The sequence below is a fragment of the Alligator mississippiensis genome, chromosome 5 (genome assembly GCF_030867095.1).
Source record: "Alligator mississippiensis isolate rAllMis1 chromosome 5, rAllMis1, whole genome shotgun sequence".
Classification (NCBI taxonomy): domain Eukaryota; kingdom Metazoa; phylum Chordata; order Crocodylia; family Alligatoridae; genus Alligator; species Alligator mississippiensis.
Window position 1 is genome coordinate 214,169,330 of NC_081828.1, and position 22,812 is coordinate 214,192,141.

Below are 22,812 nucleotides of genomic sequence, written 5' to 3' on the forward strand. Positions count from 1 at the left end.
GTGGTATGCTCCGAACCAGCCGGAAGCCGCTTGCAACATTGGTGCAGGCGTTCGGAGCACGTGGGGGCGGGGCGGTCCGGGGGCTGCGGCTGCGGGCAGCGCCTTGCGGGTAGGCAGGGGAGTGGGGCTGGGCTGGGCGGGGGGAGCTGTCTCTATCGCGCGTGTGTTTGCTCTGATTCCCCCCCCGGGCCCGGCAGGAAAGCCCCCAGCAGCTGATCACCCTCCTGGGTTGTTCCCCCTTCCAGCAGGGATGCAGGGCAATGATCCTGCAGGGGGTGGGAGGGAAGTGGAGCTTGGCCCTTGTCTCTCTGTAGTGCCCTGATCTGCTGGGGAGCTCTGGGGCTGGGGGGAGCAGCGTGCTGGTGTGTGCACGGTGCTGCTGTGTAAAAACGCGCGAGGGGGATCCAAGTTGGCACTTCGGGGCATGAGCCCGTTGCCCCAGGGCGCAGGGAGAGGTTGCCTTTCTCATGTGCACCCACAAAAAGCCCCGCAGGGCACTGGGGGGTGGGGTAGCTTGCCCCTCCCGAAGCTGGAGCCGGGTAGTGGAAGGATGCGGTGTTCGGAGGACCACGAGTTGGGTGTGCTGCGTGACCTCTGTGTCCTGCGACACGCGGCGTCTCGTGTCGTGGCGGTGGAAGGCCTGGGATGTCTCACTTGAGCACTTCTGCAGGGCTGGGGTGAGGCTGGCTGGCCTCAGAGGGCTGGGTTCAGCTCAGGGGGAGACTTTCCTGCCAGAGTGAGCCCGGGGCCAGGCCCCTTGTTGCAGAAAGCTCTCCCTAGAAATCTTTGCTCGCAGCGGCCAACTTCAGCCACTTCGGCGTATGGAGGGAGGGGAGCGGGCAGGGGAAGAACACGCTCATTTACTCCTCCTGGTACCTGACCCAGGCACGGACCAGTCGCTGAAATGCTCTGGTGTAGGAGCAGGCAGCCCCCGTGCAAGGTGCAGGGAGTGTGGCTTGTTATCTGGGGTGGCTTTTTTTTCCTAGGGAAACTAGCCTTTTGCTCCTCACAGAGGATGCTGAGGCTGGGCTGGGGCTTGTAATCCTCCTGCTTGTCTTCTAGATGCAGTGCCTTGGGTTGAGCATCTGGGCACCTGGCGGTGATCTCTGATTCGCCCATCGCTGCTGGCCGTTCCCGCCATGTTCGGCTCATCCCGCGGAGGTGTGAGGGGGGGACAGGACCAGTTCAACTGGGAGGATGTGAAGACGGATAAGCAGCGGGAGAACTATCTGGGTAAGGGGAGATCCCATGATTATTTACAGCCCTTGGGGGAATCCAGCGCTCTGTCACAGCCTGACCAGCAGCCCTGGCGGCTGGTGAGTATCCGCAAGACCCCCAAGTCTCGGCCACCTTGGGACCGCTGTTCTGGCTGCATTTGCAGGCTTCGCTGCCTTGCTGGGGTGTTTCTTCGTGGTGTTCACGTTGGCTGAAAAGGGTTCTGCTCTTTGCCTCACCTTGCAAGCACTTGGTGCTTTGAACAGGCCACTGCAGGTCTTTGAGGCTGGTGTGGGTCCGCTGCGATCGCCCAGTCTGCCCTACAAAACACAGGCCTGGGAACTCTACTCCAGGCCTTCCACGCTGAGCCTGGCCATCTGTGGTGGGCTTAAAGGGAAGAGCTGCTTTAGCAAGACTGTTTGGAGAATGTCCCATTTCCCTTAGGAAGCAAAGAGGTGTCTGAGCATCGGTGAGCAAAGCGAATCTGGCTTAGGCTGTCAATCACGCTGCTAAAACACTTCGGGGGCTGCAGCAGTACAAAGTTGCCATACAAATACTGCACAGATGGGCTCTCACATGTTGCCTGTTCATAAAATGCCACTCTTAGAAGCTTAGTGGCTTGTCCTGTTGCCAACACAACCTTTTTCTGCCATCTGTGAGGGCGCTCGTGTGTCACGTGGTTGCCACGCTCCACCCTAGATTTGGCTGCTTTTCAGTGCAGCGGCATATATAGAGTTACAAAGCCCTTTGTGGATCCTTAGTGGCGAACAATGCTATATAAACGTAAGTTATTCAGGTATTGTGTTGGGTTTCTATTACAGGGGAGGTTCCTGAGCCATCCCAGTGACCTGTTACTGGAAACTTCGAGGTTGGGATATATTGCTGAATAGATTTGCAGCTTCAGACAGGTGCCTCTGCAGGATGCCCTGGGCCTGGCTAAGGGCAGGAGCTGGGTGGTTCTTGTAGAGCTCTTTGCTCATGTGCCAGAGCGCTTCCCATGGGGGTCACAGCATCTACCCTCTTTGTGGAGAAGCTGAGGCGGAGAGATGAAGTGACTTAGCCAGGGTTATGTGGCAGGTCAGTGGTCTGAACCCAGGTCTCTGATCCCAGTGGATTGGTCCCCACGTGACCCGAGTCATGGATCTGACTCTGTTCTGCTGCCTGGGCAGGGACGTCTTTACAGGCCGGATGTTCTGGTTCTGCTGACGGCCTCTCTCGTTTTCTGCGGCAGGGAATTCCCTCATGGCTCCGGTGGGAAGGTGGCAGAAGGGGAAGGACCTCACATGGTATGCGAAGGGGAAGAAGGAGGGCGTGCAGATGTCCCGGGAAGAAGAGTTGGCTGCTGTCCGGCTGGCCGAACAGGAGGCCATGATGGCAGCACTGTAAGTTCAGGGGGGATGTATTGCACTGGTGACTTCCACACACTCAGAGCTGCGTTCTCCACTACGCGTTTCTGGTTGTGAATTGGTTGTCGCAGCCTGGGAAGTCGCCTCGACTTTCCGCCCCACCCTCCTCCGTGGGTGTTTAGTCTGTAGGGAGGGAAGGTGTCAGCCCTCGTTTGCCTTCCTGCTACTCATTGCCACATCTACCAGGCTTCTGCCTCGGGCAGTTCTCCCTAGATAAAGTGGGTCCAGCTCCCAGGCCGTTTATTTGATACCCCTGAATGAACTGATTCTAGCCTTTCTTTTTCTAGCTTTGGCTTATGCAGCAAACCAAAAATGTGCCCAAAGCTGCTATGCAAGTAAAATCTAATTGAAGAGAGAGCAAATGGTTTTTGTCCTATGAGAAAGTAGGCAAATAAGCGAAATGTGTGAATAACCAATATGCGATGAAGCAGAATCTGCTGGACAGGAGAGGGTTCGACGTGGATGATGCTCAGGGTATGCGCTTGTCTGAATGCAGGGATCTGGACTTGAGCTCCCAGGAGGCCTTTCTAGTTCTGTATTCCTAAAATATGCTTAACCAAAGACACGTTTCTGTTTCTGGAGCCGCTTGCACTTGTGGTTCCTGGCGTCTCTGGGCCTCCTGACCTGGTAATCTCCTAGAGCTGAACTGATGGGGAGTACGTTCATGACAACGCCAGACTGAGTCTCTCTCTCTCTCTCTCTCTCTCTCTCGAGTGATATGGGAGCCTGACATCACCTGTTTTTGCTTTGCTGTTTTTTATGATGATATTGTGGATTTTACTCTTTCTAGAGGCTACAAGAATATGAAGAGACACCCCACCGGCCTGAGCAAAGAGGTAACATGGGCATCCATCCCCTGGGAGATGTGGCACTTTTGTGCTGGTGGGAAGCGGTGGGGGGGAAGATGGCATTTCATGATGGCATAGACTATCTGGGCTTTGCATGCCAAAATACTGAAATGAATGCTTTAAACAGACTGGTGCTTACAAGGATTCACCTTTGGGGTGTGAGGGTGGGGTTTCAGCCTTTAGGGTCAGAAACAGGTCTCTAGAAAAGGTAACTTGGTCCTCAGTTACGTATTGGTCCCTAAAAAATGTTTCTGCCCCCTTTAAAAAAAAAAAATGCATCCAAAAACCCAAAACCTTCCTGATTCCCCACCTTGCTTCTCTGCTGGTCCCAGATTGATGGAGTAGCCAGTCTCTTCAGGAGCACGGAGGCTTAGCAGGAAAAGGTACTCCTGGGGAAGCCATCTCCCCCCTCCATCCACCTTCTTAATTGCAGGTGCAGAGTATGGAGAGAGGAGAGAGCTGGGCAGCATCCCGGGGTGCAAGGCATTCTGGGAATTGTAGTTCTCTAGATTAGCAGTGCAGCTGCTCTTGGGTGGAGTGGCGCTGTCAACTCCCCCTCATTTTTTGGGGGGGCACAAAAGCCTGTGTTCAGAGAGCCAAAAAATGCTGATTACAGCAGCAAAAACCTGGGGGTCCGTTACAGAGCTGTGGTTTGCATCATGGGAAAGCTGGGCTTTAAAGCTGCTTTCAGCCCGCGTCACGGCAGTGGGGCTGGAGACACTGAGACATGATGGGATTCGAGCATGGAAGCAGGGAGCCAGGCAATAAGAGTGAGGTGGCTTTTGAAGCCCAGTACTTAGGGATCAGGCAGAGCGAAAATTGAGCTGCGTTTGCTATGGGGAAACTATTATTTCCAGTCCTGTTGTTTTACGAGTGGGATGACGCCTGAATACTCTCGCTGGTCTGGTTCTGCTTTATTGGCTGTTGTCTAAGGCTGAGCAAAACAAGCAGCTTAATTCTCAATCCCTGACTATGTGGGATGCTAACTGTGAGTAAGGCACTGTAAGAAGACGTAAGATTTGGAGCAGACTTTTCCCCAGCTTTCTGAAATGTCCGTGAATTGGTGCTTCTACGGTGGTTGAAGGCTATTCTGGTAATGTTACCAGAGTATCAGGAGACCCCAGTTGAGATCAGGGCTCTGCACTGAATGAGAATCGCTCCCTCATCCGAATCTCCCAATCTAAATAACTCTAATAGAGGAGAACGGAGTTTGTCGAGGCTACCCTGGAGGTCAGTGTCACCGCCAGGATTAGACTCGGAGCCTCCTGATTCTCAGCCCGGTGCCCTTTCCATCAGGCGAAGGCCAGCTGCTTCCTCTGCAGTACTTGCTTATCCCGGAGGATTTTTGCAAGGTTTGGTTGATGGGAGTAACGAGGTGACACGCAGCCTCTTTGGCCCCAGAGAATTTCCCCTTCTCCTTTTCATGCCCGGTCTGGGGTCGCACTGGTCTCTCCTGCCACAGGGAGGGTGGTGCTACCAGCTTGCCCAGTTCTTTGTTCAGTTCCACAGACATAATGCTCCTTCTCGCCTGTCTGTCCGCAGGACCTGGCCGAGGTCTGTAAGCGCGACGGAGTGGAACATGAGGATAAGGATGTGGATCGTGTGGTGGGGCTGGGGAGCTCAAGGTAGGGGGCTGTCCTCTACGAGGAGGAAACTGCAGTGCTTTCCCCTGTTCTTGAAACCGCTCCCGTCTAACACGATCTCTGGCGGCCCTGAATTGGCAGATGTTTTGCTCCTGCAGCTCTCTGCTCCCCGAATCCTCTTCAGGTTTCTCTCCCTGTTGCCCTTTTGTTGTCCTCTACCACCACGAGGGCAGCAGACCATGAATTATCCTGTTGGCCCCCAGAACATACATGCCAAATAGGAAGTGATGTGATCTAATAAGTTAATTAGAACTGACCAATCAGCAGCTTCCCTCTACAGAAGCAGGTCACATCTTTCTCCAGCAAAGGGAAGAGCATCTTAGTAGCATATTGTGAAGTCCAAAGCGCTGTGTAGGTAGAGACGTACTCTGCAGGTTGTTGTACATCCATAGAGCCCTAACCTGGTAAGGATGGAAACAAAACTCAGTGCTTCATGTAGTACAAGAGGAGTCTAAAGAAACAGAGAGGACCTGTTTGTCTGGTCATTTCTGGGCCATCTTGTGGGATAGCACTAATGCTGTGCCCTTTTTTTATGGGGTTCCAGAGTGATTTATTACCATCATTGAATCCTTGCAACCCACCCTCTTAAGCGAAGTGATCCCCAAAGGAGACGTAGGGGTGGCAGAGATTAAAGGGTTGTGCCAAGATCCTGCGGTAACTCTGTGGCAGGGTTGGGAGCAGACTTTGGGGACGCTGGGCTCCCAAGTCTGGGCTGAGGCAAGGACGTTCCTCCGCCGCGCTGTGAAAACATCACTTGCTCAGCTGTAGTTGTGCCCATGCGCCAGAGAACGTCGCCTCTAAGTGCCCACATGGTGTTGCTTTGATTTCCAGCGGCTGTTCCGGCAGAATGACGCTTTCCAGAGAAGACAAAGAGGCTGCCAAGCTGGGGCTTTCTGTGTTCACGGTGAGTCTCTCCGGACTCTGGGTGATGGCTTACTCCTTGGGGCTGGGATGCTGGGTGCTTGGGAGAGGTATGATCCTTGCTTTGTGGTGTCCCCCCACCTAAGCCAGTCCTGTGGGATTGGTTTCACTTTGCTCATGTTTTGGGAGTGCTTTTGTGTCAGGACTAATCTGTCCCCATGCTGATGTGGGCTCTATGTGGGCCCATGTCCCCTTAACCTCTGAGCATGTTATGATTGCAGCGTAGTTCTGTACCCTGCAGAAGTGCTGCAAGCATGTAAGATTGCCTCCATTTTACAGACTGGGGGGTGAGGCATAGGGAGATAAGGCTGTGTCTGCCTGTTAGATCCTTAAGCGTGTACCTGCCACTGTCCACACCGTGAACCCTTTTCCTTGACTCTAAACAGCAGTTTAACCTGAGCCTGGAAGCTCTGCTGAGATCCCGGGTATGAGGCTGGCACCCTCACCCCCTCTCATCTCTTGGCCTGTGCTCTCCATGCACTGTGGTGTGAACTGATGTAGGCCTTGAGCCCAGGAAGTGCTTTAGCAGCAACGTCACAATTCCCTGCTCCTCTCTTCCACCTCTCCTGCACCTCAGTGCCCCTTTTCTGTTGCTCCTGAGTAGAGACAAACCATCTACAGGCCGATTCCTAGAAGGACACCATGGAGAAAGCTAGGATGCATCTTAGTGCTGTGCTCACAAAAGAAGAGCAACCTGTGACATTGGTGTGGCGACAAAGTCTGATATAGATAAGAAGGAGGTGCCTCACGTGACCTCAAGGTTGACCCTAAATATCAGTGTAGGCTTGGCCTAAGTGACCTGCCTGAGGTCAGGGGGGTAGTCTGTGGCAGAGGAGGGGATCCTGTCCCCATGATCTTCTGCTGTTTAACTGGATGCATCCTGAGAGCTGGGTGGTGTATTGGTGGGGGATAATGGAGAAGAACCTGACCTGGTCGTCCTCACCTCTGTGAACTTTGGGTTTGGACCTAAATGTTCAGAGTCTGCAGCTCTGCCTCTTACCTGTGCAATGAGTCAAATCCCCAGATACCAGCCCAGCCTTCAGGGGTCCGAAGCAGCCATTCCCATGGCATGTATATGAGAAGTGTGAGTTAAGCTATTGAGCCTCACTACGAGGCTGGGGTGGCTGGGACCGTTCGGGTAGCTGAGTTACAGGACAGATACTCCTCAGTGCATCACGATGAGGAACGGAAATGGAGGTACCAGGGGTTGGGGGAAGGTACAGTGAAGTGAGGTTGTGGTTGGAAAGAGCTCAAGGCATTATTGAAAGCCAGAGGGGCTGTAATGCAGTATTGCAGTGAAGAAAATGTCCAGAGAATGGCAGCACTTCACCCTCACTCGGGGAAATGCTGCAGTTTGGTGCTAGCCAGAGCCCTGACTCCATTGTGCCTTCCCTTAGCTGGGGAGACATGAGCAAATTTGCAACTAGAAGACCAGGGGCAATTTGGGCAACGGTGTGGGAGAGTTGGTGTTGAGGAGAAGAAAGGTGCTCCTGACGTATATCATCAGGATGTTCCTATCCTCAGCTTTGACATCCTCTTAATGGTGTCGAGGGCTGATTTGTTAGCAGCATGCTGGTGTGACCCTTTTTTTTCCTGTTGAAACTCTAGCATCACAAAGTAACCGAGAATCCAGAGACTTCCAGCACAAAGAGGAAGCAGGACAAGGAAGAAAAAGCAGAAGAGAAAAGGTAAAAATAGCCTGCTTGCACATTATCTGCAGCTGTCTCTCGGGTGGGGAATGGCAAGCAAAGAGCTGGGTGGATCTCGGAAGAATTCCCCCCCAGCCTTGTGTGCCCTTGGTTTGAATTGAAAATACCCGTATTGCCAACCCTCATGATTGTTGGCATTGTTCTTAAAGTCTCCATTTCAGGAGTTTGAAAAACTTAGTTCTTTCTTATATATAAAAGAAAGAGCTACATTTTTCATGTTCCCAAAGAGAAATGCCCAAAATCATGAGGGTTGGCAATACTGAAATGCCTTGCAAGTCACGTTTCATGTGTTGTGGATGTTAGCAGCTGGGATCTGTTTAATCCTGAAACAAATTTTGTTCAGGCAAGACTGTTGATAAAGACAGAGTTAATTTATGGGGTGGAAGGAAGAAGTGATGCCGCAGAGCTGTGTGTCAAGCCTGTGAGCTGGTTTGTAGGCCGCTTGTCTGATCCCTGCAGTACATGTTGGGCATCTGTCCTTGGCTAGACTGTCTTAAGTCCATCCATGAAGTGCCTGGATATTGCAGGAACAAGTACTTATCTTTGACCCTCCCTCTTGTGAAGTTGGACACTGCTATAATTTGCATCTTAAGCAGATAACTGTTGCTCACAGACACGAGAAGCTTATAAAACTGAGACTCGAACCCAGGTCTGCTGATTTGGAGGCAAGTGCATTAACCATTGGGCTGTCCTTCCACCTCGATGTGTCAGTTTGATCTGAGGTCTTGAGAGATGTCAGTTCATCAAATCCTCATAGAGCCATGGAAGCAAAACAGCCCCACTTCCATTGTAGGCTGTGAATTAGCCAGGATGATCTGTATACTTCTGCGGGGTCAATCGCAGCTGTGCTCTGAATGAAGCCCTTTTGCCTTAAAAAAAGAACAAACAAAAAACCCCTCTAAATTCATGAGCCTCCGGTCGTTGGGAATACCCTGACTTACCTGAGCAAGTGTCTGTTCTGTGGCTGACAGCTGCTCGAGTCGGGGGCCTGTTGGATAAATGCACCGTTCACTTAACCTCGTACTGCGTTGCTAGTTCCAGTGTGTTGCCTGTTGCTCACATTGAAACGAGTATCAGTTCTCTGCATACCTGAAGTGCATAAGCCACTTGATGGCATAAGAGCTCGTCAGTCCCCCCCCCCTTTCTGCTTCGATGTAATTGTACTTGTTTTCTTGCATAATTAACAACGGTCAATTGGTTTCACCAAATCAAGGCTTCTAATAGCAGCCCTGAGCTGACTAAGTCCTGTCAGCCTGGGTGCTATTAGAGGTATAAAGTGCTCTGAGTAGCAAGACTTAATGAAATGCAGAAAGCTCAAGGTCAGCTGCTGCTGCAGTTAAGGAGCAGGGTAAGTGCACAGCCTGTTTTCCCAGGGCCCCGGCTGTGCTCAGAGATGGTGAGTGCTCTTTGTTCCCCTGGAAAAGCAGAGCTGTTTGTCATAGAGGAGTTGTGATCCTGGGAGACTGAATCGTAGAAGTGTGGAGAAGCTCCAGAGGCAGGATTGTCCCCATCCAAACCATCCTGCCCAAATCCATAATCTAACCTCTTAGCAAAACTACCATCAACCTGACAACACAAGATGTGACCCCTGAACTTGCCCTAGGGAAAGCAGGGGGAGCACGGCAGCCAGTGTCCCACTTCTAGAAAAGTGTCCCACTCTCAATGATCCCAGATGGAGGGCTATGCACCCTGCTACAGAGGAAGGTAAAAAACCCCACAGTCCATACCAATCTCGCCATGGGGTAAAATTCCTTCCTGACTTCAAATATGGCAACTGAAGGTTTTCCCAAGACCTGGGCATGGGCAGCAGGACACTCCGTCACAAGAAATGGGAGTGTCCAGAGCCTCCGTGTGTTCACAGCAAAATGCCAGACCCAGGTCTCCAGCAGAGCTTTGCCTCTGCTCTCCTCTGTCTCTAGCAGCTATGCAAGATGCTTGAATGGAGATGAGCCCCAGAGACAATATCGAAACGAATTCTGCAAATGGGAGGAAAGAGTGCACATCTCTGTTTTGAATATGCACGCGTCTGAGGGGAATAGAGGAGGGTTATAGGCCAGAGAGAGCTGTAAATATTCCCTCCTGCTTGCAGACACTGTAAGAGGGCCTAGGGCAGAGGGAGCTGTATTTCCCTGAAGGATTGCTGGCTCCTCAATGCTTTTGGCCGTGGGCTACTGAGGAGTGTGTTCCTCTGCTCTTCCCTGCTGCTGCTGGCGTGGGGATATGTCGAGGCTGGGCTGAGACCTACCAACATGCTCCCATGGGCCGTCAAAAGGCAAGCGGGTCTGGGGTTTCAAAGATGTGTCCATACTACTCATGCCTCTCCCTCTCACTGCGTAGGCCTGAGAGCAGCAAGAAATCCAAAAAGGAGAAGAAGAAAAAGAAGAAGAAAAAGCATAAGAAGGAGAAGAAGAAGAAGGAAAAAGAGAAACATCACAAGAAAGAGACTGCCGCCTCTTCTTCTGCCTCCTCTCCAGACCATGAGGAGAGGTACCAATGCTGCTACCTTTGCTCACTGCTCTCTTTTGATCATGGCAGTGTCTAAGGCCCCTGTGCCAGGGGCAAGGCCGGGAAGGATCATGTAGCCTGACCTCGTGGGTAGCTTCAGCGGGATCCCCCTTGGGTGGGATCCAGTCCTGGGGCAGAAGGTTGTAGTCTGAGGTTTTAAACATCTCCTGCAGTCCTTGTGCTGGAGGTGCCTTGGTGGTGTGGACTGCAGCATCCCCTTCCCCATCCAGGAGAGGCTGGTGGAGTGTCATTGAGGGCTGGAAGGCTATACCAGGGCCTTGCTGCTCTAATGGTTAATCTTCCTGGGGCTGGACTCTTTGCAGGGCAGCGGTGTGGTCTCATCCTAGCTGCTCCATGGCTGGCCAGCTCTGGGTGATGGGATGCTGCAGTACCTCGACCTTGTGATACCTGTCCCAGTTCTCCCTGCTTGTGTGCACACCAGGTGCTGGCTGCACGGCTGGAAGGGAGCTCCCTAGATGTGTCTGCGGAAAATATCCCTGGCTCTCGTCCTGGGCTGAAAGCTGAGGAGAGTGAGGGGTACTTAGCACGAGGCAGCAGTGTTCCCGCAAAGTTGCCTGGTAGTATAAGGATCCTTCAAGGGAGCCATCAAGACTGGATTGCCCAGTCGCACCAAGGCCATCTCCCCAGACTCTCCCACAATCGCTGGGCATGCATTGTCCATTTCTGAGGTTTTTCCAAGTTGCTCTAGGTAAATAGCTTCTGGGCCTCCAGTTGTGGTCAGCAAACCCTTTCCCCAGTCACCACAGCAGGTTTGAATTGGCTCTACCACTCTAGCCAAACTGCAGGGAAAATCTCTGTCGCTTTAGCCTTCTTTTTCTCCAAACACACTCTGTGCACAAATTATGCATGAGATCTTTTAGCCTACTACCCTGCTTCTAAATATCCAGAGGACACGGCATGCCACCCCCATCATTTCCAATTGATGGTCTTGGAGTGGGTTTGTAATCTAATGCCATCTTCCCAACCAGCCGACCGATTGCCAAGGCAGGGTGAGGGTCTCATGTCCTGTGGCAGTGGCCAGGGTTATTTTTGGTATTGTGGGGGACCAAACTACCTCATATTTAGCACTTTAAAGGAAAAGTTGCTGCTTTAAGAGTAGTTAAGCACACCCACTGTTTTCCCCCACCTCCCTGGCAGGTAGAGAAGCCATGTTTGGGATACCTGATATGGTATAGCATAGCCTGTAAGCTTTATGGAGAAGGCATCTTCTGTTCAGTGTTTGCGTGGAGCCCAGCACAGCTTAGCTGGTGCAGCACAAACAGGAGCTTGATCCTGCTCACACTCTCACACTATTTGCATTACTCCTGGGTTATGCCATAGTTGATGGCATAAGGAAAGAGCAACACTAGCATAAGTGAGTTTAGGATCCCTGTGAACAGAGCAGGGGTGAGACTGATGGCTTCTCTCGTGGTCCAACTAAGTGGATGGTATATGTGTACTGTTCCCAGCTGTTCTTTATTTTTAGCTGCACTTGCCAGTACTTCTCACATGAGGGCACTGTGAGACCAGAGCTGCCCCTCTCCTCGGGGCAGTCCCAGAAGCAGAGCTGCCACTCACGCTGACTACCAAACTTTCCCCACCGGAGCAGCTCTCTCCCGGGAAGGGGATGCACTCAGGCGGGGTGCTCTCCACAGGCCAGCTCAGTCCCCATGGGATCTCTGTGCAGATGATCCTATAATATCTGTGCAGTGTAGGAAAGCCCTTTGGTGCCGACCTGACTGCAGGGACTGTGCTGTCTGTGCCAACCGAGCGATAAGCAGAGCCCTGCTGAGTCGCACCAATCCCATGGTTGAGCTGGGCCCCGCATGGCTGAGCAAGGGGGAACCATATAGAGTCAGGGGCGGTGCAGCCCATGCTTCCCTGGCAGCTCCGACTCTAGCTTGTGGTTCGGATGCTTACAGTAACCCCACGTGGTGATGGCAGCAAATGCCCCGTGGTATACCTCTGCCAAAACTTGGCGGTCCCCTGAACAGGAGGTCTGTGGAGAGCAGCAGCTGTTAGCACATGGCATCCAGGGTGACTTTCTTATGCCAGTGCTGCAACATGCGAATCGGCAAGGTTGCCCCTCCAGGCCTCCCTGGTATTCAGAAGCCCGTGGTGAATGGACATCTGATTAATACAGCTGTCTTGTTCTCACTTCTGTCTGGGAGCCTGACACTGGAATGCCATTAACCCCGTCCGCAGCATTTACAACACAGCAGGAGGGAGCGGTGGTGGGGAAAAATTACACCCCCCCCTCCCCCCCCCCCCCCCCCCCAAGCACTCTTTTTCCCTGGTCAAAGTCTATTTTGTTAAAGGTGTAAATCCAAGGCGAACGTGGGAGTACCATATTGATCTCAGTGTCACTCCTTGGCAGAATCTGGCCTCTGCGTGCATCCCGGAGCAGGCTTAGTGGGTGGCACCTGGCCTTAGCCCTAGGGCAGGACAGTGCATTCCCAGGGGGGTGTTTTCTGGGGCTCTGTTCCTCACGGGAGAGAAGATGGGAGAGGGCAGGACTGTTCCCTTGGCTACGTGCCCTCCATGCCAAGAAGCCTCATGGCGTTGCATTCTTGCAGAGCGTTTGGGGACGAGCCCCCCTGCTCCACGTCCATGTGTCTCTTGTTCTCCGTGGGGGCCATGGGGTTAGCAGCGTGACGATGTGCCCTGTCCTGTCTGTTACAGGAGGAGGAGGAAAACCCCTTCCCCCAAGGACCATTCATCATCCTCCCAGCGGGCTGGAGCTGGCCGCCGTGACAGTCATTCATCACCCAAAGCAGAGGCACAGAGACGGCCCAGCAGGCGACGGCATGACACAGACTCCTCCAGCAGCCCCCCTCGCCGCGCAGCTCACAGGAGGGGCAGCAGCGACAGCCCCAGCCGCCATTCACCCCCAGCAAGGAAGAGGAGCAGAAGCAGGACCCCTCCAGCACGCGGCGCCAAGCGGCGGCACGACACCGATTCAGACGACTGATTCGGGGCGGGCAGGGGTGGGGGTCCAACACTGCGGTCGCCTTGTTTCACAGGGAGCCTGTCTGGATAACAGCAATGAGGCCAGACCTCCAGCTGATGCAAGCCAGTGCAACTCGGACCTTACTGTGTGACCCCAGGCCTTTGAGTGGCTCTCAAGCTTCCCCAGCTGAGAGTCTGGCCCAGGGATTTTTAATGCCTGTCTCTGTTATCAGTTTGCACCTTTTTGGATGGTGCCAGCAGCTGTTAAAGCACAGATGCTTTAGCTAGGGCTGCCCTGATGTGCTCTGCTGGCTGGGGCTTGCAGGGAGGGAATCGTTCTTTGTTCTGCTTTGGCCCATTGTAGGCACTTACCTTAGCAAAAATTCTCCTTTGCTGCTGGGACAGTGCCCACACTGGAAGGATGGTGCTGGTAACACTTCTAAGGTAGACTAGCTCTTGGGCTAAGATAGATGAGCTCTTGGCCAAGGATGCTGCCCTGCTCTGGTCTTTGGCTCGCTGACTCTCGTGGGAGATCCCAGCCATGCTGGGATCTTCACTCAAGGGTGACAGAATCACAGTCTTAGTTTTGGAATATCTATTTCTTAATAGCCAACAAAAGGGCTTGTTGGGAAGTCTTACTTCCTGTAGGAAGTGTGTGTAGCTTGCCACATGGGCAAGGCCATTGGACTGAGAAGGCAGTGGTTTTTGGTCCATCTGAACGTCCAAGACCCCAGCGGGATGCAGCTGGAACAGCATGAGCTTTTACACCAAAGGAGTCATTGTGCATGGGACCCCTAGGAGTGCACAGCAAGAAGTTTATAGATGTGGTTTTTAACCTGCTGCTGTGTATTAAAATCCCACAAATGGCTTCTAATGAAGAATTTAGGGGGAGTGAAGGAGCTTTTGTGACTCCAAAGTAATGCTCCCTAAATATAAGGGAACTTTCACCTTTGGATGAACAGCATCCCTCTTCCCTCAGGGGTTCCTGGATATGAGTTGGGGTCAGGATGCGTCTCCAGAACTGCGCCCCAATTCGAGGCTGGTGTCACTTGCATGGGTCTGTTGACTTCCAGGAAGCCATGCCCACATCACATAGAGGAGGGCATTTTCTGCTGAATCCATGCCAGGGCAGAAGTTCCCAGCTGTAGGCTGAACTAGCTGCGGCTGTAACAATATACCTGTGGCCCTAGATATGTTGCCTGTGTACTGCCTCTTTGGGCACACGTGCTATGCCATTCTCCTAACAGTTAGATGGTCAAGACATTGTCAAGCTTGGCTGTGTTGGAAAACTATGGAAGGTTTTGAATGGAGCTGGAAATCTCTGGCCCATTTGCATCGCAAGGCAGACAGTGCCGAGGTGTCCCTGTTATAAGCCTCGACAGAGACCGAGCACTGAGCCTCTCTAGGACTGAAGGCCCACTCTGAACGGAGTCGTGCTGGTGGGACAGGGGAATTGTGCAGGTGTGGGGTAGTTAAGAGGCCGAGGGAACACAGTGCATTTCCATGGCATGCTCTCTGTTTTGCTTGGACAGAGCAGATGCAACTGCAGTGCTGGGAACTATCCTAGGTCTGGTCTCATATGCCTTGCTGTAGCGGAAAAGGGTTTTCCAGCACGGACTGAGCATCTGAGCTGCTATTTCCCTCATAGCAAATGGTTGCAGATCTGTTCTCATGCGGGCTGTAAAAGGGAATGTGGATGCCTGCTCTCAGCTGTATGTCATGCATCAAAGGGCTGGTAATCCAAGGTTTGGTGGGGTTAATAACTGGGATTGGATGGTGGTGGGAAGAACCAACCAAGATGCACTGGGGATGGACTTGTACCCTTGGACCTTTCCTTGACACGCAATTACAGCCAGGTCAGCAGAGCTGGTGGGAAGGCAGCTCGTTCTTCCGTCTGGTCTGAATGTGTAGTGTGCAGGGTACCCGACCCTTTCCTTACAGTAGGCAGCCCCCTACCCTGAGGGGATGTGTAGCCTAGAGGAGACTGGCCCAAGGCCGCACAGCAGGTCAGTGGCAGAGACTGGATTACAATCAAGATGGGGTTAGACTCGCATCTGGTGCCTTAAGCCTGGGATTGTGCTGCCTCCGCTGTGGAAGCATGGCCTGGGTGAGCACAGATGTGGTTCCCTAATGAAAAGGCCCCTGTCCTTTTTGTTTTTTCTTGCAACCTGAGTTACTCTTGGGGCCACTGCAACATAGCCAGAAGTGCCAGCAGGAGAAAGGTGGCAGCATGCGGGATGCCTGGTAGGCAGGTGTCTGCTTCTTTCCAGCTCTCATCACATTGCCCCTGTTACTACCCTAAGCAAGGTCAGCAAGGAGGCGAGTCCCCACAGCCTGTATGTTACTTGAGCTTTTGCATTGCCAGAAAGGAGGGGAGGGTCCCTGCTTGAAGTACCTTGGCAGGGCATTGTTTTGGGAATGGTAAGAGCTTGTGCAGCCACTGCCCATGTTCTCTCTGTCTGGTTAGAGCTTGTGCAGCCACTGCCCATGTTCTCTCTGTCTGGTTATTTTCTGTCATTCATGCCAAATTCACCTTGTCTAGGGTGTGGTATTCAAACTTGCCTGCCACGGCTGTCTGGAGTTGGACCGGGGAGACGTGTCCCCACCCTGATCTTCTATCCAGCAGGGAAGTGCCGCAGGATGAAACCCTGGGGCCAGAGCACTAGGCAGAGACAGGGAACGCGCAGCTCCGGTTTTTCAGGTTTTATGGTAGGTAGGATGAATTACGACTGCAGAAGGAAGCCAAGCTGACACCTAGCCTTTGAAACAAGCCAGTGATTCAGCTGCAAAGTCACCAGGGCAGGTGCCTCTCGGGCTTTTCTTGTCATTATATGTAGGTTATGCCAACCGTCTAGCTCTTGCTTTGCACGGCTTGATTTGGATAACTGGACCAAAATTCCCCCAGGAGCCTGCTGCTGTTCCAAACACCCTGTTTGTGCGGCATTCAAATCTAGCATATTTTTTTCTTCCTTACAATGAGTTCAGTGCTAAGCAAAGTGCAGCAGTCACGGCTCCTTCTGCTTGTGCACCAGACAGGCATGTAGAGAGTAGCAATAGTCTATAGGAGGAAGAAAACTTGTTCAGTTCATAGATTCATAGATGTTAGGGTCAGAAGGGACCTCAATAGATCATCGAGTCCAACCCCCTGCATAAGCAGGAAAGAGTGCTGGGTCTAGATGACCCCAGCTAGATACTCGTCTAACCTCCTCTTGAAGACCCCCAGGGTAGGGGAGAGATCATGGTGAGATTTCTTGGAGCTGGTCAAGGTACAGGACCAGTAAGTGATAATGGGGCTGTTTGGTTTGTTTTTAGGGTTTTTTTTTCTCCTCCATAGCTTTTAAAGGCCACAATGAACATGCAGCCTAACCCTAGCAATTCAGGGTGTCAGGGATGTGGTTTCTTGTCCACTTTAGTGTCATGTCGCACTGCAGATCCTTGTTAAAAATGGCAATTACAGCTACAGCCAGACTTCTGCAAAGTGTACCAGCTTTGCCTGTGCGCTGAGGGCTGTGTGCTTGTCTACAACCCGAAAGTGCAAAGACACCTACAGCCTGGGTAAGGGTACTGGACATATTTAAATGGCAAACTGGGCTGAGGGCCAGATCCAGTAACCTTGGTGGCACTTTTAGGAACCTGTCCACCTCTGCTTGGAATCGAGAGTCCCCAAAATAGCCCGCAGGAACCAGGGAGATGCCTCAAGCTGGCATTCGTAGCATGCAGCTGCCTGTAGGAACTGCTGAAAGTAGGGGCGAGTCTTAAATTGCCACCCATCAGGTGCATTTACTGCAAGGAGATGCCTCATTCCTTGGGGGGCCGCAGGCCTGAGCTCTCTCCTGGTGCTTGGCATCTGCGTGCTTGGTAAGCAGAGCTGCCCGTCTTGTTTTTGAAGGATGGCCAGTGCTGCTGCTGTCCTTGCCACCTCTGCCACTTGGAGAGTAGCCAAGTGCTTGCACCCAGGACAGGGGAGACTTGGGCTTAATGCCTCTTCCTCTGCCTGGGGCAATCCACACCCAGGCCTCCTATTTCTCAGGAAGGTCCTTACCACTGGATCAGGGGCTGTTTTAACTGGAACTGCTTTTCCTGCTAGAGCCAGCCTGCTGGGCAGGACAGTGCAAGATGTAGGGGCCGGAGGAAGCAGAGGAGGGAGCCTGGCTGTAGCCTAGACTAGAGGCTTGCACACTTGGTTGGAATGGGTCTAGATTACAGTCCGTGTTCCCATAAAATCATAGAAAATGAGGGTTGGAAGGGACCTCATCATCTAGTGTAACCCCCTGCTCAAAGCAGGACCATCCCCAACTACATCACCCCAGCCAAGGTTTTGTCTAGCCGGGTCTTAAAAACCTCCAAGGACGGAGTCCACCACCTCTCCGGGTAACCTGGTCCAGTGTTTTACTATCCTGCTAGTGAGAGTTTTTCCTGCTGTCTAACCTCAACTTCCCTCGCTGCAGCTTGAGCCCATCGCTCCTTGTTCTGCCATCTGCCCCCACTGAGCACAGTCCAGCTCCATCCTTTTTGCACCCCCTTGCAGGGAGTCGAAGGCTGCTATTAAATCCCACCTCTGTCTTTTGCAGACTAAATACGCCCAGTTCCTCGTCCTTTCCTCATCATGACTGTATATGTTTGTGCTTTCATCATAGATTCATAGAAGTCGGGTCGGAAGGGACCTTGTAGATCTAGTCCGACCCCCTGCCCTGGGCAGGAGAGAAAACTGGGCTCAAATGACCCCGGCCAGGTAGGCATCAAGCCTCCTTTTGAAGACCCCCAGGGTAGGAGCCAGCACCACTTCCCTTGGAAGTTGGTTCCAGATCCTAGCCACCCTGTTTGAGAAGTAGCGCCTCCTGATGTCTAGCCTGAATCTGCTCTCTAACAATTTGTGGCTGTTGTTCCTTGTTACCCTGGGGGGTGCTCGGGGGATCAGGGTCTCTCCCAAACCCTGCTAGTCCACCCTCGTGAGTTTATAGATGGCCACCAGGTCCCCCCTCAGCCTCCTCTTGTGGGGGCTGAACAGGTTCAGGTCCCGTAGCCTCTTATTGTAGGGTCTGCCCTGCTGCCTCCTGACGATGCAGGTGGCCCTCTGGGCCCTCTCCATGCTGTCCACATCCCTCCTGAAGTGCAGCACCCAGACCTGGATGCAGTACTCCAACTGCAGCCTGACCAGTGTCGCGTAGAGGGGGAGGATCACCTCCTTGGACCTGCTCGTGATGCACCTATGGATGCAGGACCAGGTATGGTTAGCTCTACTGACCGTGTCCTCGCGTTGCCAGCCCATGTTCATCTTGGAGTCATTACTGACTCCAAGGTCTCTTTCTGCCACCGTGCTCTCGAGAAGGGAGTTTCCCAGCTTGTAAGTGTGCTGCTGGTTCCCACTGCTGAAGTGCAGCACCTTGCACTTGTCAGTATTGAATCTCATCCTATTTTCGTTAGCCCACCCCTGTAACCTGTCCAGGTCCTGCTGTAATCTGTCCTTTCCTTCTAGCGTGCCCATCTCACCCCAATCCTTGGTCTCATCAGCAGTTTGAACAGGGTGCTTTTTACCCTGTTGTCCAAGTCACTAATAAAGAAATTGAACAGTGCAGGCCCAAGGACTGAGCCCTGGGGGACTCCGCTGCCCACTTCCCCCCAGGTCAAATATGACCCGTCCACCACCACCCTCTGAGTACGACCCTTCAGCCAATTTGCAATCCATCTGACCGTGTAGGCATCAATGCCACAGTTGCCTAGTTTTTTAATGAGGATTGGGGTGGTCGACAGTGTCAAAGGCCTTGCTGAAGTCCAGAAAGACTACTTCCACCGTGACACCTGCATCCAATGCTTTTGTGACCTGATTGTAAAAGGCAATCAGGTTGGTCTGACATGACCTGCCCCTAATGAAACCGTGCTGGTTGCCCTTGAGCATCATCCCCGATGCCGGCCCATCACAGATGTGCTCCTTGATTTCAAAGAGTTTCCCCAGGATTGAAGTAAGACTAATGAGCCTATAGTTGCCCGGATCCTCCCTCTTCCCTTTTTATTGGGACTATGTGGTTTTTAGCGCCAGGACTGTCTTTTGTGCATGCACATAACAGAGCCCTGGTCCAGTGGGGACCTTGGGGTACTACCCTCCCACACAGTGGTGCGAGCAGGGTGCAGGGAGCCAAGAGGCCTGTTCTCTGCTCGCCTGACTCAAGCCATTTCATAACCCCTTAGCTGAAACCCTGAGTTGAGCAAGGCTTTCACTCCGTATGCAACGGTGAGCAACCAGGAACCTCGTCTGTAGCTGTGCCGGGGGCTGGCTGCTGAGCCAGGTTGTTCGGTCCAAAGTGCAGGCTGAGGCACAGGGAAGAAGGAGCTAGTCTGATTTGCAAGCAAGCCCACAGGGAGAAGGTGCAAGCTGGCAGGATGAATAGGTGTACTGGAGGTGTTTTATTTCTTATTTTTTAATATGAATTTGAATCTCAGTCAGTGGGCTGAAGGGCTGGGGCCTTCAAGGGTGGCGCCGGGGTGCTGAGAGGAGGAGGAGGATCGTTTCTGCTTAGCCTTCGCAGACGTGATGATGAATTTGGGCTGGAAGTTGGGAGAGAGCTCCTGGAGGGAGGTGCTAAGGCAGATGCAAAGCATCTGGGGAGATCTGGAGGATCCTTTTTGGGATGGTTAACACTAGACCAACCCAAGGACTCTAGTAGGTGGGTCACAGCACAACCCAAAGCTAGATTAAGGCATGCCATGTCACCCACTGCACCCGAGCGACGGTGTGGCATTGCCCTTGAGTGTCCCAGGGTCTCGGCTTTCTCACAGGGGCAGGGCCTGCGGGGAAAGGGGGCTGCTTTTCTTCCCTGAATGTTTCCCAGCCAGGGAGAGGAACAACGCCACCCTGACAGGCGGTGCCGGCCCCATCACCTCCACTCAATGTGGGTTATTGCCTGTCAATGAGCGCCGCCTTGCTCCCCTCCACCCCTCCCCGGCGCTCCCACCGGCTGCCTGAGATCCCAGGGCTGAGCTGACTCGTGGGATAAATATGGTCCCCAACCAGGCCCGCTATTGTCTGCCTCCAATTCATCCTTGGCGTCAAGGCTTGATTTTTATGGTTGTCGTGCACGCCAGCCAGTGGGCCGCCGCTTTCCGAATGGCAGAAGGTCAATTAAAAGAAGGCAACGAGAGCCATCTCCCCTCTGGGGGAGGCCTTTGAGCGCTGGACCTTTTTTGTGAATCAGTCCCATTGTCAGCTGGAAATGAGAGGGGCTGAGAAGGGAAGGAGCTAATGGAGGGGGAGGAAAGCCTCCCTCTCCCCCTGCCCCGACCCATGCCCCCAGAGCCTAGCTCCAGCATTTTCTCTCTGATTAATAGGTTTCCTCCCAGCAGGGAAGGTAGCTTGGGTGGGAAACAGCCAGCCGGCCAAGGCAGGGGTGGCATGATGCTCCGGTGCAAGGCATGGTAGGGCTGAGGGGAGTTTTGCTATGAGGGCACGGTGCAAAGGAGATAGCAGGATGTTGCTGCCACCTGGAAGGGGTTGTGTCCCTGCATGTGCTTGGTGCCAGGGGACACGTTTAATTTGCTGAATTGCAAGCACTTGAGGAGGAGAAGGGGATGGGAAGCAGCCGGGGGTGGCACCACGGACCCCTCCTCTTTGCCCCCTTGCAAGGGCCTGCTGTGTGGCCGATGGTATCAGACTTGCAGCCCCAGAGACTGGAGCCCTCTGGGTCTCGGGGTGCTGGGGGCTGCTCCCCCAGCCCCTGAACCTTGCAGGCACTGAGCGGTCAGCCTCCGGGGAGACCAGGACAGCTGGCGGGCGAGCCTGGCACGTTTTAGTCCGTGCAGCCATCTCTAGGCCAGGCACAAAGGGTGCCGCAGCATAGGGTGCAAACGTTTGCACCCAAGTACAGTGCAGAGGGTTATTAAGGGTCCCTTCTGCCTGGTGCTTCAGGTCTCTTCCCAGCGCACAGAGCTGGAGTTAGCTCTTCCAAAAAAACAAAGGGCTGCCCCTACTGAGGGTTGGCCCTTGCAAGGTTGGCCTTTCTGGTAGCAGGGATGAGGGAGTGCAAGCCCCGTGCTTGGGAAGTCACAGCCTGGTGTGCGGGAGGAAGTGCCGGCTGCCATCGCAGCGGTAGGGCATGTAAGCAGAAGGCTTTTAGGACTACCTAAGGCTCAAGGTGTTCCCCGTTCAGGGCTATGAATCATCTGAGCCCTTGCACAATGGGGGAGACCAGCCTTAGCTAGAATGGCTATATCGATCTAGACTCGTGGTAGAGGTGATCTCTCTTATTACAAACAGTTTGCAAAAAAAAATTTTTGCAAAAATCTAGTTGGTCTAATAAAAGAGATCACCTCCACCACGAGTCCTGATGGCTTTTGCCTCTAGACCAAGGCGGCTACAACCTGAATACCTATATCTAGCTATGCTCGATACCTATAGCTAGCTATGCTTGCGCTCAAGGGATATCTACCTAACACCTTTAAAAGGAGACCTTGGGAACACAAATGCATCAGCTGGCTGGACCCTAAGGACCAACAGCTAAATATTGACACTGGGTCTATGGCACATTGTAATTTATCCATCTCCTGGATTCTTCCCACACGAGGAAGCTGAGATTTGACTCTTTTGGGAGGTCTTGATCTCCCCCGGTAATCGGTTTCTTTGCTCATTGTGTGTCTGCTACCTCTGAGAGTTTTTCTTGGTCCCTTTCCTCTGCCGTGTTTCCCGAGGCCGTGCCTGGCTTCCTGTGATCGGAGACCTGATGGAGAATGTCTTGCATTGGAAAGGCTTGTCTAACTTTATCCTAACGACATAACCTAGTTGATCCAATAAAAGACATCCCCAAATAAAGTCTTGCCTCTCACATGTATCTGATGCCTGCAGGTGGTGCTGCTGCGCCTTTCATGTCTCTTCTGCCATGAGCCCCTTTTCATGCAAGCAAAGTGGAGGGCACGGTGGGCTGGCTGGTGCCTGCTGGTTGGGATGGAGGGGAATTGGGAAAGCTTTACTACCACCAGCTCTGTCCTGTGCAGATGCTGCAGATGTCCTGTGCATCCTGCAGATGCTGCTGGGAGCGATGCCCCTGCATGAGGTCTTGGGTAATACAGAAGGGACCATTAAATCATCTTCTGTGTCTGAGTGCTGGCAAAGCCCAGGTCTGGGGACTTTACCCTGGTACCCTTGTATGGAGCCCAGTAACTTGTGTCTGGCTAAAACATGCCTTCCAGAAAAGCGTTCATCTGAAGATGCCAGGAGATGTAGAAGCTATCCTCCCCTCCTGTGGTCCAGAGTTAATCCCCCTCACTGTTAAACGGTGGTTCCCCTGCTTTACCCGTGGCAGGTTAGGATGTTAAGTCTTGTGATCGTGTCAGGGTTGACCGTGTAGTTTTGCTAATATGTTAGACAGTGGCTTTATCTAGGATGGCTTGGATAGGGATGATCCTGCCGCAGGAAGGGAGTTGGACTAAGTGACCCCTGAAGATCTCTTCCAGATGGACTTTTCTATCATCCTGTGAAATGCATGCGCCTTCGTTCCAGTTTGAACGAGTCTGGCTTTAACAACCAGCGATGGATACCATAGAGGTACCTTTTCTTCTAGGCAGGCAGTTTTGTGACATGGTCCTGGGAGGCCTGATCTGTGCCATAACTTATTCTGCATTCGACATG

The 22,812-nt window shown here is 52.8% G+C and overlaps 1 protein-coding gene across 1 annotated transcript; it reads left to right on the forward strand.

The window, feature by feature from the left end:
• On the forward strand, positions 1–21,996 carry C5H1orf35 (chromosome 5 C1orf35 homolog). Its single transcript, XM_014602753.3, has 9 exons — positions 1–109; positions 1,063–1,233; positions 2,447–2,597; positions 3,412–3,457; positions 5,012–5,094; positions 5,944–6,016; positions 7,642–7,721; positions 10,080–10,229; positions 12,930–21,996. The coding sequence occupies exons 2-9, from the start codon at positions 1,140–1,142 to the stop codon at positions 13,216–13,218; spliced, it is 966 nt and encodes a 321-aa protein (XP_014458239.1). The 5' UTR covers positions 1–109; positions 1,063–1,139; the 3' UTR covers positions 13,219–21,996.
• Positions 21,997–22,812: the final 816 nt, after the last annotated feature.

Bases quoted from the DNA above. Each gene is read 5' to 3' on its own strand.
- C5H1orf35 (XM_014602753.3), top strand. From the start codon at position 1,140: ATGTTCGGCTCATCCCGCGGAGGTGTGAGGGGGGGACAGGACCAGTTC. The intron at 3,458-5,011 runs GTAACATGGGCA...GTCTGTCCGCAG, and splicing joins CCACCGGCCTGAGCAAAGAG to GACCTGGCCGAGGTCTGTAA. The intron at 5,095-5,943 runs GTAGGGGGCTGT...TTTGATTTCCAG, and splicing joins GTGGGGCTGGGGAGCTCAAG to CGGCTGTTCCGGCAGAATGA.